Genomic DNA, 17,239 nt, shown 5'->3' with positions numbered 1-17,239 from the left:
TTCTGGGGGTGGGGAATGTTTATTCGAGGGGGAGTTTTCAAGCGAGGAATAATTTATGGTATATTTAATAAACCATAATATTTTACACGATCAATTAGTTCAAATAACAACCTTAGCGTTGATATAGGCCTAATATAAGCTATAGGCCTATTATTATTATATTTTTTTCAATTGAAGGAATTACGGTTTAAATGATTTCTTAATTGCAAGTTCTATAAACTTCTCGTCTGAGGTCATGGGTCATGGGTGAAGTAAAGGTTTGGAATTTAAAAAGTTGTAGTCTTCTATTATATAATTATACATTTTCAAATTACCATATGATATTACTGTATTTCCATATTGGTCGTTTGATCAGAGATGCATAATGATATGAGAGCCGGTTAAACACAATGGATACGATAAATATCTTTACAGCATGCAGGAGTAAACGAGCCAAACACAATATAATAACTAACTAAATTATGGTTATGGTGGTTGTTGTTATGGTTACGATAAGTGGTTACCATTGAATGAATAACGTCAGTTATATTACTATTAGCAACATCGAAAATAGACAATTTACTCAAAAATAATTTATAATTAAAATGTTAGACCTATTGTGGTTAGGCCTAGGCTGAATTAAACGTATTTTTACCAGGCCCGAATTTACCGAAACATATATTGTAATGGTCAATTTTACACAGACGAGTGTTTAGAACGTAACGCAAGGACGTAAACGCAACGCAAGCGTTTTAACCAATGACAAGCGAAGTTATAGACAGTTAGCAATCACAAGCGAATAAGCCATCGCTTGTGATTGGTCAAAACAAAACTCCATCTGGAACCCAGACTATTAGTCTGCACACATATAATATTAGAAACAATACTCATCGATGGAGCTGATTAGAACTACTGTATTCCTGATTATTTAGGTACATATTAGCAGGCCATATTGCTCTTATCAAATTACAAATACAATTGCACAATTGCATATAAGATATGATGTAATACACACTTAAATATTTAATAAATTCTATGCAAAAACTCAAATAATTATTTCACATATCTGCCTAAATTAGTTTTTATGGATTTTTCTAGATAAAGCAAAATAAATAGAGTATGTTACATTTATATGAAACAAGCTTGTAATGAATAAATATAAAAGCATTCTCGTTTTGTTTTGTTTTATCTACCCAGTAGATTTTATTAACATACAAAATATATACTCTTTTCAAGGTATATTGTACTCAAGGTGTTTTTAAGCTTATAGTAGGCCTACTACAGTACTGTACAAACTATCTCACAATATACCTAATTTTTAGCATAGTAAATACAATAATGCATATTAAACACGAATATTTATATACAATTTATCTAAAAAATAACAATAATAATAATAATTTTAATAAATATTAATAGTTAATTATCATGCTTCTATCTTTCCATTAACTGAATTGATTTAGTTTTCTGTTTTATTTAATTTGTATCTCCATTGAGATCTAACCACTGCATTGTCATTTTTTAATTTATTTTATTTTATTTATTGCTTTATTATACACACACAGTATTTTTAATTTGTGAGTTGTTCCTCCCTTCTGCTACATTTAAAAAGACACAGAAAGAGTGAAATATTAATTAATTAACTGAGTGTATCTTTATTATCTGATTGTTTAATTTAGTATCACGTGCTCTTTAGTTCTAGTTTGATGGTAAAAAGTCTATGTAATGGTTTTGAATGCACATTCAGCTTTTTGTAAACATTTTTAGAATGCTGTGCCATCTGAGGTTGCTTACTGTTCACCAACCCATAGCATACGTCATCGATAACATCTCTACTACACAGCCAAAATCAGAGAGCTACCTTTTTCAATGGCCTATCCTTCCACATTATTTAAGATGGAACGGATTAATTGAATAATGTTTACAGTAGGTGATGTGTTATAAAAATATCATTAATGTTCTGTCAGCTCGGTCTCATTAAATAAAACAGAAAATCTTTCAACTCAAGAAACATTCTCTCTTTTCAACTAATTTGTTTTCATAAACGATATTTTACATTAGTAGTCGTCACTACCCGAATCATTCAGTAAACCCTTTTCTGAATCGTACTCAAATGCTGGTCCATCCAATTTTAAAGGTTTAGTATTATGTTTTGATCTTAAGGATGTTTTCATATGTTTGTTATCTTTATTAAGCGTTTCCCACACTGTTTCCAAGTCCTCTTCTAAGCGTCGTTTTTCATTGATCATGGTATCCAAGGCAAGTTGTTTGTCCTTTAATAGTTGTTGAAGATGACGGATCTCTCTGTGGTATTGCTCTTTCTGGTTGACATGAGTTGACACCTCATCCTCCATGCGTCGTGTCATGTTTCCTAACTGTTCATCTGCTTTTAACTTATAGTACTGTAAAATAAAAATGTTTTCATTTTAGTCAACTCAGTTAAATCACTATTGTTCACCAGAGTAATCTTGTAGCTGTTATATTATTTTAAATGTTTTTTACCATTTTCTATTGTGTCACTTGATGATCATAATGTTTTGAGCAATTGGCATGTTTCTCTTGGACAAATAAAATTGAATGAATTTGAATTATTTATCTGGTTCTATTAGTTTTTAATTAAAAACAAATGAATGAAGAGTACAAATGTGTGCACAATAGTGTGTATTAATGTTATATTATCTATTTAAAAGAAAGCAGTTTTATGATGAAATAGAGGTAGGGTTTGGGCTAAAGAATAGTGAAGAAAGCCTATTTTGTAAATGCTGATACAGTGAGTTAAAATGATATTAAAGAGTACGCTCATCCACATCATCATCTTGTTCAAAGATCTAAACAATTACAGTACCTTTAATTTTTCTTCCATTCGTCCAACAGCTACATTCCCTTTCAATACTTTATTAACTGCTTTATTTTTCTCGTGTGTCTGACTTTTAGCCTAAAAATAATACAAAATAAACATTAATGTTGACATGCTGAGCAATACAATTGGTCACAAAGAGGAGTAAGCAACATAATTTAGTAATGTATATAATAATAATCTTACAAGTCTGTGATAGACGTCCCTTTCAGCAGCTGTCTGTTCTGCTATCTCAAGTACCTTATTAAGATGTTGATTGGCAGTGGTCTCCTGACTTTCACAGTGTTCAACCTGCTTCTGTAGTATCAATACCTTTTGTTCTGATTTCCTGCAAAAAAACAAAACAATATTTTACCATTTTTTTTTTAACGGCCATATAGCGTTGAAACAGCGGTTCTCGTCAGATAACCACAGTTATGCAATGTTGGGCCCGGTTGCATTCTGGATGGGAGACCGTCTGGAATCACAGAGGGTCCTGTATATACTGTAGAGTGATGATAAAAGGATAATATAAGACTAGCATGTGATAGCTGTACCATACTAACTGTATCCATTGCTTTGTCCTTCGGATGGGACGTAAAGCCGTTGGTTAAAGAAGTTGGTACACTATTCAATATACTACAACAATTGGTATACTATTATTATAAGAGATCAGGTGCTGCACTGCTGGCTGCCATGGGTCCATGTTGGGCCTAATCCGAATTTCCTACCCAAAAAAGATTCAAATGTGCACCCATAAGTCACCTCCTCTAGAGATTTTATAGAATCGCTGGAATTTAGTTTGATGACAAAATTTCAAAACCAAACTCAATATATGTGAATATGTGGTTTAGCCCAGTAAATGTACTTTTTCTTTCTCTGCAAGAAGAAACACAGTAACCTACGAGTTATCTATGAAATAGTAATTAAAGCAAACCTCTTAGCTCTATTTAAAGCTCTAATTTCTGCTTCCATCTGAGTTTTCTCAGCTTCAACATCTGCAATTCTTATGGCAAGATTGTTTTTCTCTGCTTCAATTGAAGACAACTTTGATGAAGTGGTCTCAATTTCCAACCTCTGTTTTGATTTCAATTCTTCAATTGCTCTACAAAAATATCAAATGCAATGAATGACCTAAAGCTGACAGCACGCATATTGAATACACTTTCTCTTCTACATCATGAACATTGTAGATACACAAAGTGGCATCCAAACACCAACATTTAGAGCTTTCCTGGTTAAAAAGTTCTTACAAAAACTGTATGTATAGTGCAGTTTTGGATAAGTTTATTTACAGCACTGGATGTGATCACTGTTGTGTACATCTTAGTGTTTTGTGTAGTGTGTATGGGCAGTGAGTTCAACTCCATATTTCTTTTAATTTTAGAGCTAAAGTGTTAAAATATGGTATTTTATATACAAGGCTTTTAGTAATTCAACATTTTATTTATGGAATGCTTAAATATATTTATGGTCAAATCACATAATTATGATGGGTTCTGGGGTCATTAATGTAATTTGCAATATATTCACAATCTATGCATCACTATTGAAATTTCTTTCTTATACGCACATTGGAAGGACTTAAAGAACAACTTGACTGAGGACCATATTTTAACAACGTATTAGAGATGTACATATGATTTCAGAACCATCGCGAGATTAAGGATATCGCCGCACGTGCTCGCCGTACAGCCGTCGCCTTAAATTTCTGTGACATTACAGGTGCATCGCAAAATTTACGTCATGAGTTTTCTGGCAAAGTCTGGCAAATTGCAAAAATTTCTTGTAAACACATTTTGTAAATAAATGTTGATTTTTTTTATTGTTTCTTTTGCTTATCTGGAAGTAGATTTTGCGATGCACCTGTGACGTCACAGCATTTTACGGGGACCGCTATACGGCGAGCGGCGATATCCTTAATCTTGCGATTGTTCTGAAATCATATGTACATCTCTAATACGTTGTAAAAATACGGTCCTCGGTCAAGCTGTCCTTTAATAACAGAGAGGTTTCGCAACGCTACGTTTGAATACAATAACAAAAACGTCAAGCACACGGATTCGTAAACCAGTAAAAATCTGTTTCACATGGAACCAAAATATTGAGGCCGTCGTCCAAAGTATGAATGTGGTAAATTTCAACGAACCGCAGGTAAGTGTTGCTTGGCTGCCTAGGCCTAGTGTAACATCAAAGCGAGTGAGGACTTTAAAAACTATTTATCAAAATTTACCTGCCATTTTAGTAAATTACTTTCAATAAATCTTAATCTTATAATCATGAATCATTCCGGATTCAAATGCAAAATGTGCAAAATAGATCAAAAACTATACTCGTTTTGTAGTTCCGAAAATGACTGGTGATATTCGTCAACACGAATACGTTTTACAAATATGAAATGGGGATTAGCTCTAAAGTTTTACAAAAATGTGACGTATCCCTTTTACGTTATCGTATTCGTTAAGTTGCAAAACCTTGCTATTAACAACACTATAAGAAATGGCGTGTTAACTGCAATTGTCAATAAGTGAATATTGTATACATACTTTTGTAATTCACCAACTGTGGCAAGATGTTCTTGCAATGGCAATTTGCCCTCATTTATCACAACTAATGTCTCATGCTGATGTTTGAGGGCGTTGTATTTTACTCGGAGTTCTGATAACTGTGAATCAAGTTCATTTTTCTCTCTGTCCACCATAACCATTCTTTTTGACATTTTATTAACTGTAAGATGTATCAAAATATTTATATAAACATATTGGGAGTTTTTCAGATAAAAAATAATCAAATTAAACAATACCAGTGTTAGAAATATCTATAGAATGTATACAGTAAATGATTTAAGGATTTTGTTGTCCCTACACCACATTAACTTGTTTGGTTATATCCTGGCTGGTTACACTTTTGTCATCAGTCAAGCCATTACATACTAATTAAACATGTCAATGGAATATATTACTGTATTTTACATTCTGCAAACCTCACAAATTCACAAAAAGTAATATACAATAATCTCCAAAGTATACATAAACAAAACTAAAAACAACCAAAGTTCAGTATTTTTCAGTAGAAAAACCTATATAATAAAGGTACATGTTCGAATTTCAGCAAAATTGTATCGCCCAAGAAAATATCGCTAAATTGAAACATTTCTATGCAATTGGGGCAATAAAATCAATAATGGAAATAATGTTGGTTTAATAAAAAAAAATTAATACAGTATATTTAATTTCAAACCTTCTTGAGAGTGTCGTTTATTAATATGTTGTTGTTTCTCTTGTTGTATGTCCATCTGTTCCATTAATAACTGGTTTTCTTCAAGAACCAACTTTGCTTGCTCTTGTAGTTTATGCCTACAGACAATACACAAACAAAAATCATCTTTACATTGTTTGCACAATAATGTTTAAGACCAGTTAATAAGGTAAAATCTCCAAACAGAATTTTATTACAGTAATGTTTGCTGTACACATGTGATTTAAAAAAAGAAATGCAATACAGTAGATGTTGTTATACCGCTGTATGGAGTAATAGAAACAAAAAAGGAAATCTCGGAAATATCAGTTACAACTTCAATCACACATGCATCTCCTAATCTCTTAACAAATAAAGGTAATAACTTTTATGCATGCAACTTTTATCTTGTCTACAACCAGATGAAAATGTGTGTATCGCCCAAAAATGTCTCCTGAAGATGCGGTCTTATATATGTTACATAATGTCTTCAAATATCTTGAACTCGAGAACTAATGGTTGTTGTTCATTGACCGGCATTAAATACAGTGATTCCTTTCAGATTGTTTAACCAGATGATGATAAATTAGGTGTTCCTTTGTCAATTTGTAGGTGGGTGTTAAATTTCCTTTAGTAACAAATCACAGCATGTTAAGTTGGGTAATATGATTTCAGATAAAGCAGTAGTTAGCACAGGGGTACCACAAGGTTGTGTACCCCCTTTTTATTTTTTTTTACACTCCAACATTGTTAATTATGTTTCACATATTATTGGAATTGAGCAAAGCTCATTGAAATCCATTTTTGACAAGAGAATAACAAAGTAAACACATTCACCTTTACAAGACCCAACACATGCACTATGTTTTTAAACATCTTAGGACCGACATACGCTTCCGGTTTATCATTTTTACCCACCAGCCAATAGAGCACTGATGTGCCACATTTTTTTTTTAGAGAGACATTTATTTGAATAAATATGGTAGTAAAGTTCTAATCAAAATTCTAATTTGTTAAAAAGATTACCATTCCATCATGGTGACTTGTGATGGCTCCTGGGTTTGTTCTAACTGCAGGTGTAACACCTGATTTTCATGCAACACCTGCTCCACATCCTCCTTAATTTCTTTTAGCTCTTTTTGGTATTTTAAAATTGTCTTGTCTTTGTCTTGTAAACGATCTTCATAGGCTAAGATTAGAGGTGATAAATAGTGCGTATCATTCAGCCATCTTGGACTATTTCCCCTTGCAGGCAAACCAGGTGGGTCCCCTTTCTACAAACAAATAACAAAATACTGAAATCAATTGATGATGACATTATCACGATTACCATTTTAAATAAAAGAGATAAAACCTTGGATTTTAAGAAGTCCATGTCTACGGAAGGACGATAGATTGTCTCTGAACTTTGTGAAGGTGATTATACGTAATGCTTTTCATTGGAGATGCTTGATTTTACACAATTACGATTCAGATGTGCAACTCTATAACTCAAAAATACCATAACTTGATCTATCTGAACTTTTCTTTTCTTCAAAATATCATAAATTGGTTTTATTTACATTTAAATAGCGCAACAGCGCCCAGAGTATTTACATTTTTGTGAGATAAGAAAATATTGGTATCGTCAATTATCAAAGATAGTGTATTGATGTCTTCCAGAGACATAGCTCTTAAACCAATTTAAAGCGGTACCTCTAACATCATAATAATCAAGTTTCTTGAGTAAAATGATGTGATCAATTGTATCAAATGCTTTTCTAAGATTCACAAATATACCAATACCATACTCTTTTCTATCAATGGCATCAAATACCTAATCGATAAGTTTGAGAACTGTCATATGTATGTGGAGCTTTGTTTTTTATTTCACAATCGATTGAAAATGGGTGCAACGAAAATAGGTAGGTAGTTATTATGGGCTGCTATTTCTCATTTTAACCAAAATTATCGCAGTGAGCCCATATAGTATTCAAATCTACATAAAATGCTGCTGCAGTTTGTGACCTTAAATTAGATCGAAAAAAATTGGGAATGTGGATTTAATATACATTTTTACATACCTCAGGTGATCTGTACTTTGCCTGGTATCGACTTAATTCAATGCTTAATTTGTGAATAGTTAATTTATGAAGATCAATTTCTTTTTTGTAGTCCTCTACTTGCTGTTGTAAAAGTTCACTTGCGGTCTCTATTTAAAAAATATACCAAATCAATACAGTATAACATTTAAAAAAATACTTTTTTTATAGAACCTTACATTTTATTGACAACAATACTGTTGTATCACGCATGTGTTAACAATGTTAAAAACCAGTCATGCCCTTGTTTGATAACATTTCAAAATGTTTATATGTACCAAATTTACCATATTAATTGTTAATTTAGACCATGTTCAGCCAAAACTTAAACGATAATAACTGATAAAATTCCTGGGTTTAAACAATTTGGCTCAAAAAAGATAAGATAACTATCTTATTCAAAGCAGATAATTATCGAATAAATGCAATAATTTTTAACTTTAGACCTTGTTGAAGGACAAATACTGAAATGCTTTATTTTTCCATTATCATAATAACAATAGAAATTCTTGTTAAAGATTGACAAATATTAGTGCGATCAAAACAGATAAATATAAAATATAAACAAAAATTAATAAATACAATACACACAAATTTTTGTGCACAAAACTTAAGATAGTAAAAAATGTGGATACAATCTGTAAGTAAAGTACGATAAAAATGCAGGAAAAAAAATGGATAAAAAGTTTCATTTGCATGTCTTAACTACAATACAGTATGAAATTATTTTACTTTATTTTTTTTATTAATTATCTGATTGGTTAAAAAACTGATTTTGTTATGGCTGCGGAACCACAGCCTTAGAGTATCACCATTGAAACACTGCAGTTGTGAGGTGGTTTCCCCGATTAATCGTACGATCAAAACGGTACTGGGTATGATCAACTAGCGTTGGTGTTCCCACCTAATCATCCATTCATAGAAGTACTGATGAAGATATCAATCTGTGGCGACAATAGAATGGACCCGAGACCTGGCTATCTATGACTTTTAAATAATAGAAAGTTTTGAAAATTTTGTTAGGCTAGAAATGTACGTTGTATGATGTGTATGTTTATTGAAAAATGGTTGTAGTTTTCTAAATTACATTGTACAAGTTGTGATGAGAAAAAATGTACATAAAGCAAAAATATAAATAGAATAAAATTTGTTATTAAAACTTTTAATAAGAGCTAAAGATATAAAGAAAAACAGCAAAGAGATCATGGAGCGGACCAGAATATACAAAACAAAGTATTGTAAAGTTTTGATCATACGATTAATCGGGAAACCACCTCACGACGTTATACTTACCATCTTTTCTACTTCTAGAAGATCTTGTTTTCAAAGTATGGTTTTCAATATGAAGCTGGTCATTCACCTTCCGGATTGCTACATTCTCAGTATGCAGTTGCTCGCAAATGTTTTTAATTCTAGATATTTCATTTTTAAACTCTGAAACAACAGGAACATCAAAATACAACCAACACAAAACCACGAGGAATAAACAAACTAACTTCATCACATGAGTCAAAGCCAAATTCCAGGTCTTTGAGAAGAAGTTGTTTAATTGTAAAAGATAAAAAATCCTGGTCTGACATGATTTGCAAAATGTAGAATTATGAAACAAGATTTTTGGTTTCAATAAACTTTCATAAACTCAATCGAATATATTACATTCAATTATCCAGTATTACTATAAGCCCAGAAATGAAAAAACAAATAAAAACTGTGTAAAGAAAATAATTATCTAATATTGTACCATCTTTTGTTTGTATGTCATCTTTATCCAACATTAAACTTTCTTGTTTCTGATACTGTCTGGTTTTTCTTATCTCTTCTTCGTTCCTTTTATGCATCTCTTGACTTTGTTGTAACTGATGTTGCTGTTGCTTTAAAGTTTCTAGTAACTGCTGCTGTTCCCATTTCACTTGTTTTAATTCTTCTTCTAAAACAATCCCAGGAATATCTATTACGTTATGCAAAAAGAATGTTGAAACAAATGCACATAAAGAAATTAGTGTACTATGCAATCAATTTAAATAATTAATACAAATTTTAAAAGACAAGGTCAGATTTAGAATATGGCAATATTGTTTTTTTAACGTAACTGTTATAAGCAATTTAAAATGCATCCAATAGTTTGGTTTCACCCAGGCAATAAATATTCCAGAACTAAAATGAAGAAAACAATCTTTTACCTTCTTCATGAGCAAGAAATTCTCCAAATTCCTCAGCTTTGCTCTTTTTTGTTGGAGCACTTGCACTCACTGATTTTATTACCTTTAAAAAAAAAACCCACAATTTGGTAATGTTAATTATTATAGTCCAATGGTTACACTGTACAGTACAGAGAGATACAATAAAGTGATACTTCCATATGATAAATAAATAATTTATAAAAATCATTGTAAAAATAGCACGAGTGAATAGATAATTCAAAATCAGTATTGGGTATAAAAAAATATATACAATTAATACAATATAGGCCTGTCACATTTAAACTAACATAATATAGCACATACACCTGCCAGGATTATGTAGTTATAAATCCACATACTGTATTTATCAACATCGATATTGGCAATAAAATGTTACTTACAGTTTGAGTAATTGGCTGCTCTAACACTTTAGCATCAATGTCATTGGCTCCTTGACTAGAACGCAAGTCACTTACAGTCAACGATGACATGTCTTCTTCAGTTGTTGGACTATCATGACCTAGTTAGGAATGTAATTTGTAAATTGTTGTTAAATAATTGTTTCTTTGATCCACAGCATTTGTTTAATTCGGCAATCATTATTAAATTTAGATAAGATTCTAAATATTCAGAGATATCACCGATTATGTCATGCTGTTTTAAGTGATTGCCTATAATATGCTTTTCAAGATTCAAGATTATTTATAAGTCCAAAAACTGGAAACCTTAGTTTTCTTTGTATTTAATACTAGATGGTGATTATCACATCATTTCACAAATTGGATAACTTCATCAAAATAACTTTGTACTTGGAATGTTGAACAAAAACCCAGTTATAACGGTATGATCTGAATAATTTTTGTCGGAGCTTCTACAATTGTAGAAAAGAACTGGTGATAAGACGTTGTGTTCATTAACGCGTTGGAAAATAGTGTTAGTTATTAACTGAAAAAAAACAATGTCGCAAACCCTTTTTAACTCGTGATTTTTTCCAGGGCGGTGGCGGTGTCTGTAAATCTGAAAAGTCATCAGCTGGAGATACTTGAGTCAAACTACTGCTTACAGATTCTTCTGAAATTTTTCTCTACAAATTCAAACAAATGAATATAAAAATAAAAAGATCATATTAAATGACTGTTTAAAAAAAATATATTACAAAATCATTTTTCCTTTCTTTTAAATTAACATTTTGGTATTGGTTTGATACGTTTAGAAATTGAGAAATATATAAACAAATATGTTTTTTAAGTAAACATTGAAATTCACTACTGAATTTAATAATAAAAAGATATAAACACAAATAGTAAAAAAAAAAAGAATATAAAAATTAGTATTTAATAAGAAAAGAATTGAATATGTAATAAGAAAAGAATTGAAACAAGAGCAAGTAGTTAAGATTTGTTAAACTTACAACAGGCATTTTGTTTGGTATGGCATAGATGGGTTCATGGGCATGTTTAACTGGTGAAGTTGAATTCTTTCGTCTTTCTCCATCACTTTCTTGCTCTTCTTCATCCTCATCACTTATGTCACTTACAGAGGGTGTGTCTAATCTTGAACGACCTGATGTACCTGTGGACTGTCGTACTATTGGTATAGTTGAATAACTAGAAATAAAAATATTATACGAATCAATGCTCTTAATTCAATTCAATTCAATTCATTTATTTTCCAGAAGACATATAATACAATCAAAAATACAAACAGACAAAGTACTCTCCTTCTTGTGGTGCAGACAAAAACAACAAGTTAACAGCAAATGACATTAAATAAGGCAGGGAAAAACTTAGAGGAACCAAAAAGGCATAAATCAGTCACTTCAATTGGGAGGGTATCCCACAACCTCAAACAGCTAGAGTCTATTTTAAAACTGTAAACCTTGCTTGTTTTTTTTAGCTTTTTCATATTTATTAACACCCAATTGCAATTCATCTGAACTATCTTCACTCTCAATCACGAGGACAGTTCTTTTCAGAACTACATACTGTATGTGGTGTACCAAAAACTTTATATCAACATACTAATTTTGCCATGTAAACTCTCATATTATATTACACTCATCTGTTGGGTCAGTTAGGATTTGCAGTATCAGTTGGCAACTGATATTGATACTGGAAATTGAGGTAAATTGTCAATAAATATAAACAGAATAAAAATTATAACATGATACATACACATACTTGATGATTATTCAAATGTAGACTTGCCCCAAGTCTGTATTATCTTTTTTTTTTTTTTTTTTTTTTATTTCGACCGCGATTTTTGTCTGAAAATACAGACTTGTGAAACACGTATAGAAATCGATTTTCAGACCGCAAACATCCGATAAGAATGACGTAGTTTATCATACCGTATTTGGCTATATGGGACGGGCGGTATGTAAATATGGATTTCGAATCAACCAATGATCATTTTGTTTCAAAATGAAAAAGATCGAGTACGTACAGTGCTGGATGTACGATAGAGACTGTTGAAATATAAAATCGTAATGCCAAGTTGTTTTGTTTATTAATTGTTTAGTCCTTGGCCTAGGCCTCTTTCGTAGGTCCTACTCAATTCGCACGTATGACCTGCCAAATAAAACGCCAATAAAGTAGGCCTACATACCACCACCGGCGGCACACAACAACAGGGCTACACCATCACACAGAACAGGACAGGGTCTGGGTGGGAATTAAATCAAAATTATCTCTCCGCGTAATAAATGATCCATTCAATGTTTGATTTGCGGAGAAGCTAGCCTATCATATCAAGACGAGTTTTCATGTTCTTGGGAAAAATCCCATCAAATGTTTACCAGACTACTAGGCATATAAAATAATTTCTAGCCTTCAGAAACGTTCATAAATGTACCCAAGTACACATTGTCTAAACGTAACATAGCGCATGCGCATCATCTTAGTTGAGTCTTTGAAATTCTGAAATATGAATATTAAAACGGTGTACGAGTGAGTAGCCAATCGCATGCAGCTGAACTAGTCAACCGGATAATCGTATGCACCAAGAATTCTTGGTGTCAAACCACGTGACTTGTGCGTGTTTCCCCAGACGGAGTATCCAAAATCAAGTAGTATACGTATGAAACGCCATATGTGCCAAAATATTTATCTTTTTACTAATATTAAGACAAAACTCCGCCTGGAACCCAGACTAATTCAAATGATATCACAAAGATAGCTCAACTGTAAAAAGACTTTCTGTGATCTAAAAATGGAATGTTCTATAACATTTCAACTGGTTATTGCATCATTGCACTTATAAAATCAACAATAACAAAATCGTAAAAAAAATGCAATATTCATTTCAATGAAATACAATATTTACTGTCCAACTGTGTCATCCTCATCTTCTTCATCATCTTCTTTATCTTCATAATCATACATACTGCTCCTAGCCATGCTATCATCCCTAGTCAAGTCACGATCCAAACTATTGTCGTTTGGAGGGGGTGTTCCAATCATTCGACTGACCATTGTTGAACCAATAATTGCAGTTGATAGGGCAGACGGTGGTCTTGATGTGCCTGCTACAGAGGACGGTCTTGATGTTGCTTCACGGGATGGACTTGGGGTTCTGGGTACAGCAACAAACATTGCCCCTGGAACCAGAGCAGCCCCAATCCTTGACTAAAGTAAACAAGATTAAAAAAGAGATTAGCTATTGAAAAGGTCAAACCAGGTACTGTAAGCACCTTGTTACCTCTGCCAAAGAGAAATCCGGTAGATAGGTTAATTATTGGTATATACTATCAATATATGGACACAGTCTTTATGGGCAAATTTTTAATATAAAATGTTCTTAAAAGCTGTAGATAATAATTTTTTTCATTGGATTTTAAGCGATCAAACAAATTTTAATAATCTTTTTTAATCATTCAGAATTTTGTGTCCAATCTTTTAAGAACAATTTATAGTAAATTTTTTTCTCATACGAGAATTAAAGCCACATTTCATACATTTTTTGGATCTAATTTAAGGTCACAAACTGCATTTTATGTATTGACCTATTGCGATATTTTTTTCATCTTATGAATATATAATAATTTATACATATATAATATAAGTCGATTCTAATAATTTGAGCGGAGAATGCATCATGTACGGATTGATATTGTTGCTTTTCTTCTGTGATGCACACAAAGACCGTCCATCCATGAGAGGACGGGAGCTGCTTAGGTAGTGTATTGTTTTTCCATTTTTATCATAATTAATCATTATTAATCAAATTTAAGACAAGGAATGACTTGGTTTAATGTTTTAAAAGTAATATATAGGCCTAGGCATATGCATTATATTTACAAAACATGGACAATTGTATAGGGAATATGGCTTTTAACATGGAGTCCTGAAATTCCCTGAAAACGTTATGTTGTTCTTGTTAGTGTTCGTTACACTTCCCTGCACAGCATTGTTGTATGTTTGTATCGACCGAAGATGCCTTCCGTTTCGTGAAAAAGGCATAGGTAGGCCCAAGGCATTCATTCACACCAAAACTCTGCAATCTCCGGAGACACCCCGAGGCTTGTGACTGTCCATTCAAAACGTTTAGAAACTCCAGAGATAGGCCTAGGCTACCCCATTTCGTTCAGCTGTTCAATCCCAATAATATAATAATAGGCCCTAGGCCTATGTTTTGAACTTCGGAGTTGTTGGATTTTTGTTTCGCCGTGGTTAGGATTCCGGCACCGGAACTCAACTGCCCAGCGTTAGGGAATCCGACACGCTATTGCGCATGCCCAGAGCGAAGAAATCGGCAACTCCATACCCTCATCTACAGACACTAAAGATACTGTACTACACTATCTTTGCTAACAGCGATGGATCTATTAATAGCTGCGCCATGGCGAACTAGCCTTGCCCATTAATATATAAACTTCATATAATTATGAATTATAATTACATATGACTACCGTATATTTCGGTGTATAAGTCGCACTTTTGACACACAAATTTGACCTCTAAATTAAGGGTGCGTCTTATACACCGAACATAAATGCCTCACCACACAGAGTGTACATATCGTCACCACCCTAGGCCTAGCTACAGTGTACTAACGTAACGGCAACCTGCTTCTGCCTAGTTTTCAAGGCATTTTAGCGTGATATTATACTAAATATGATGAAAAGATTTGTTTATTATGGAGCTGTTTTAGGCGCTCTGATAAAATTTCATTTGTAAACGTTTACGATTGGAATAGTATTTATTTATAGTTATACGCACGATCGCCGACCCCCCAGCGCAAGCCCTTCTTGGTGGCCACATGTTGTACGGTATTCGACTAGTATATTCTCCAGGTGATTATAGCATGGACCTAGCGTACACACTTCTCGGATACATAGATACTAATCGAATATGATTGTCCGTGAAAACGTGCGCCCTCTCGAAATGATCGAGCGAGGCTAGCCCACACACGTGCGTGTTACACACACGGTCATGCACTCGATGTTGCGGGTGCGAAACTCATGAATAACAAGTTAGAAACAACTTGTTGAGGCTGGGTGCGGCCGAGCCTAGGTAAGAAAAAACCTAAATAAAGGACGCCGTTGTAGATATAACAAAATATATTAATATTACAATAAGATTGATTACAATTTAAAAAAAACATTGTTTTGATGAAATATAAGGTGCGTCTTATACACATGGAAAAATTTCGCCAGTGTAGCATAGCAAAAAGCTATACAAAACAACCTTTTTGCTACACATTTCTACAATTGTGTAGCAAAAAATACAATACAAAACTATGTTTCTTGACTAAAAAATCAGTTTGATTAGCAATTTTGCTAAACAAAATTTTCAAATGAAATTTTTCCCTGATACATCGACGATATAAAAAATACCGATATTTTACTCTCAGTTAGGGGGTGCGTCTTATACACAGGTGTGACTTATACACCGAAATATACGGTAGTTTTATGATTTTCAAGTACAAAATAAAAGATTTCATATAACGCATTATACTGTAATAACATGCACTCGTATACAAGTTGATTTGTTGACGGCCGCCGCGCGGATATGATGTGAAAAAAACAGAACTGCTTCGGGAAGTCGGGGTCGCAACGCTACCCTATATAGGCCTAGGCCTATTCACTTTCGTACATTTCTTGAAATACGCAAGCGTTATGCCACTGGGTAGGCCTGTGTTTTTCTCCCGTTCCAAACTTCATACTTCCTCTGTCTAATAAAATTACAGCATTACGATTCTTAGATAGATACTGATTCTTATCAATATCATAATAATTATTTTAACGCGTGACGTAGTCGTATTTTAATTATTTAATTCATGTATGGCCTAGCCTAGGCCAAGTTTCATCCATCGCTCTCTCGCTCGCCCAACGACTAACTAGGCTACAGTAAATCCCTATAACAACGTTCGACTCTCGGTGGTGTGGTGCGCGGTCTGTGGCACTAAGTGCAAGCTATAATTACTTCGCTCTGGGCATGCGCAATAGCGTGTCGGACTCCCTAACGGCCACGGCGTTTTTTACCTTTCAAACCCAAAAAACACTGGTTCGTCAACTCCGCAGTTTTGCTTTCTGCTGTGTGTGTGATAAGTAGGCCTTACTTACTGGGCCAAAATAAATTCGGCCCACTAAATCACTCTGTGCCGGATTTCCCTATCTGGCCTGGCACTACCGCGGCCGTAAAGTAAAAAATATTAATGTGACACGTTTTAGCGGCGTCCGTCACATAGCAACGGACTAGCCTAGCTAGTACCCCTCGGCCTACAAACAGCAGACAGGTCGCGCCTATGGATGCCTATAAGCCTACACAACACTCAAAATATAGGCTAGGTAGGTAGGCTCTACTAATAATTGGTATGCTTTAGTCATATTCTTGGGGCTATACACCAAGGGCCCTACATAGGATACTATTATACTTACAAACTTTGTTTTCTTCGCCTCCTTCTTGTTTTGTTTCTCACCAGCC

The 17,239-nt window shown here is 33.4% G+C and overlaps 1 protein-coding gene across 1 annotated transcript; it reads right to left on the bottom strand.

The window, feature by feature from the left end:
* Positions 1-1,053: 1,053 nt before the first annotated feature.
* Positions 1,054-17,233, bottom strand: LOC140056272 (centrosomal protein of 89 kDa-like). Its single transcript, XM_072101587.1, has 16 exons — positions 17,194-17,233; positions 13,638-13,939; positions 11,725-11,920; positions 11,283-11,397; positions 10,715-10,833; positions 10,314-10,395; positions 9,875-10,081; positions 9,427-9,567; positions 8,116-8,243; positions 7,079-7,326; positions 6,056-6,171; positions 5,362-5,542; positions 3,753-3,920; positions 3,023-3,164; positions 2,825-2,914; positions 1,054-2,381 (listed from the first exon to the last, which is right to left on the bottom strand). The coding sequence occupies exons 2-16, from the start codon at positions 13,904-13,906 to the stop codon at positions 2,037-2,039; spliced, it is 2,547 nt and encodes an 848-aa protein (XP_071957688.1). The 5' UTR covers positions 13,907-13,939; positions 17,194-17,233; the 3' UTR covers positions 1,054-2,036.
* Positions 17,234-17,239: the final 6 nt, after the last annotated feature.

This window comes from Antedon mediterranea, chromosome 8, assembly GCF_964355755.1.
Source record: "Antedon mediterranea chromosome 8, ecAntMedi1.1, whole genome shotgun sequence".
Lineage (NCBI taxonomy): Eukaryota > Metazoa > Echinodermata > Crinoidea > Comatulida > Antedonidae > Antedon > Antedon mediterranea.
The sequence above is the reverse complement of the archived record's forward strand: the minus strand, read 5'-3'. Positions and strand labels throughout refer to the sequence as shown.

Excerpts from the sequence above, each read along its gene's own strand:
- LOC140056272 (XM_072101587.1), bottom strand. The coding sequence starts at position 13,906 with ATGTTTGTTGCTGTACCCAGAACCCCAAGTCCATCCCGTGAAGCAACA. Across the intron at positions 9,568-9,874 it reads TGACATACAAACAAAAGATG|AGTTTAAAAATGAAATATCT; the intron begins GTACAATATTAG and ends CTGTTGTTTCAG. Across the intron at positions 2,382-2,824 it reads GAATGGAAGAAAAATTAAAG|TACTATAAGTTAAAAGCAGA; the intron begins GTACTGTAATTG and ends TTTATTTTACAG.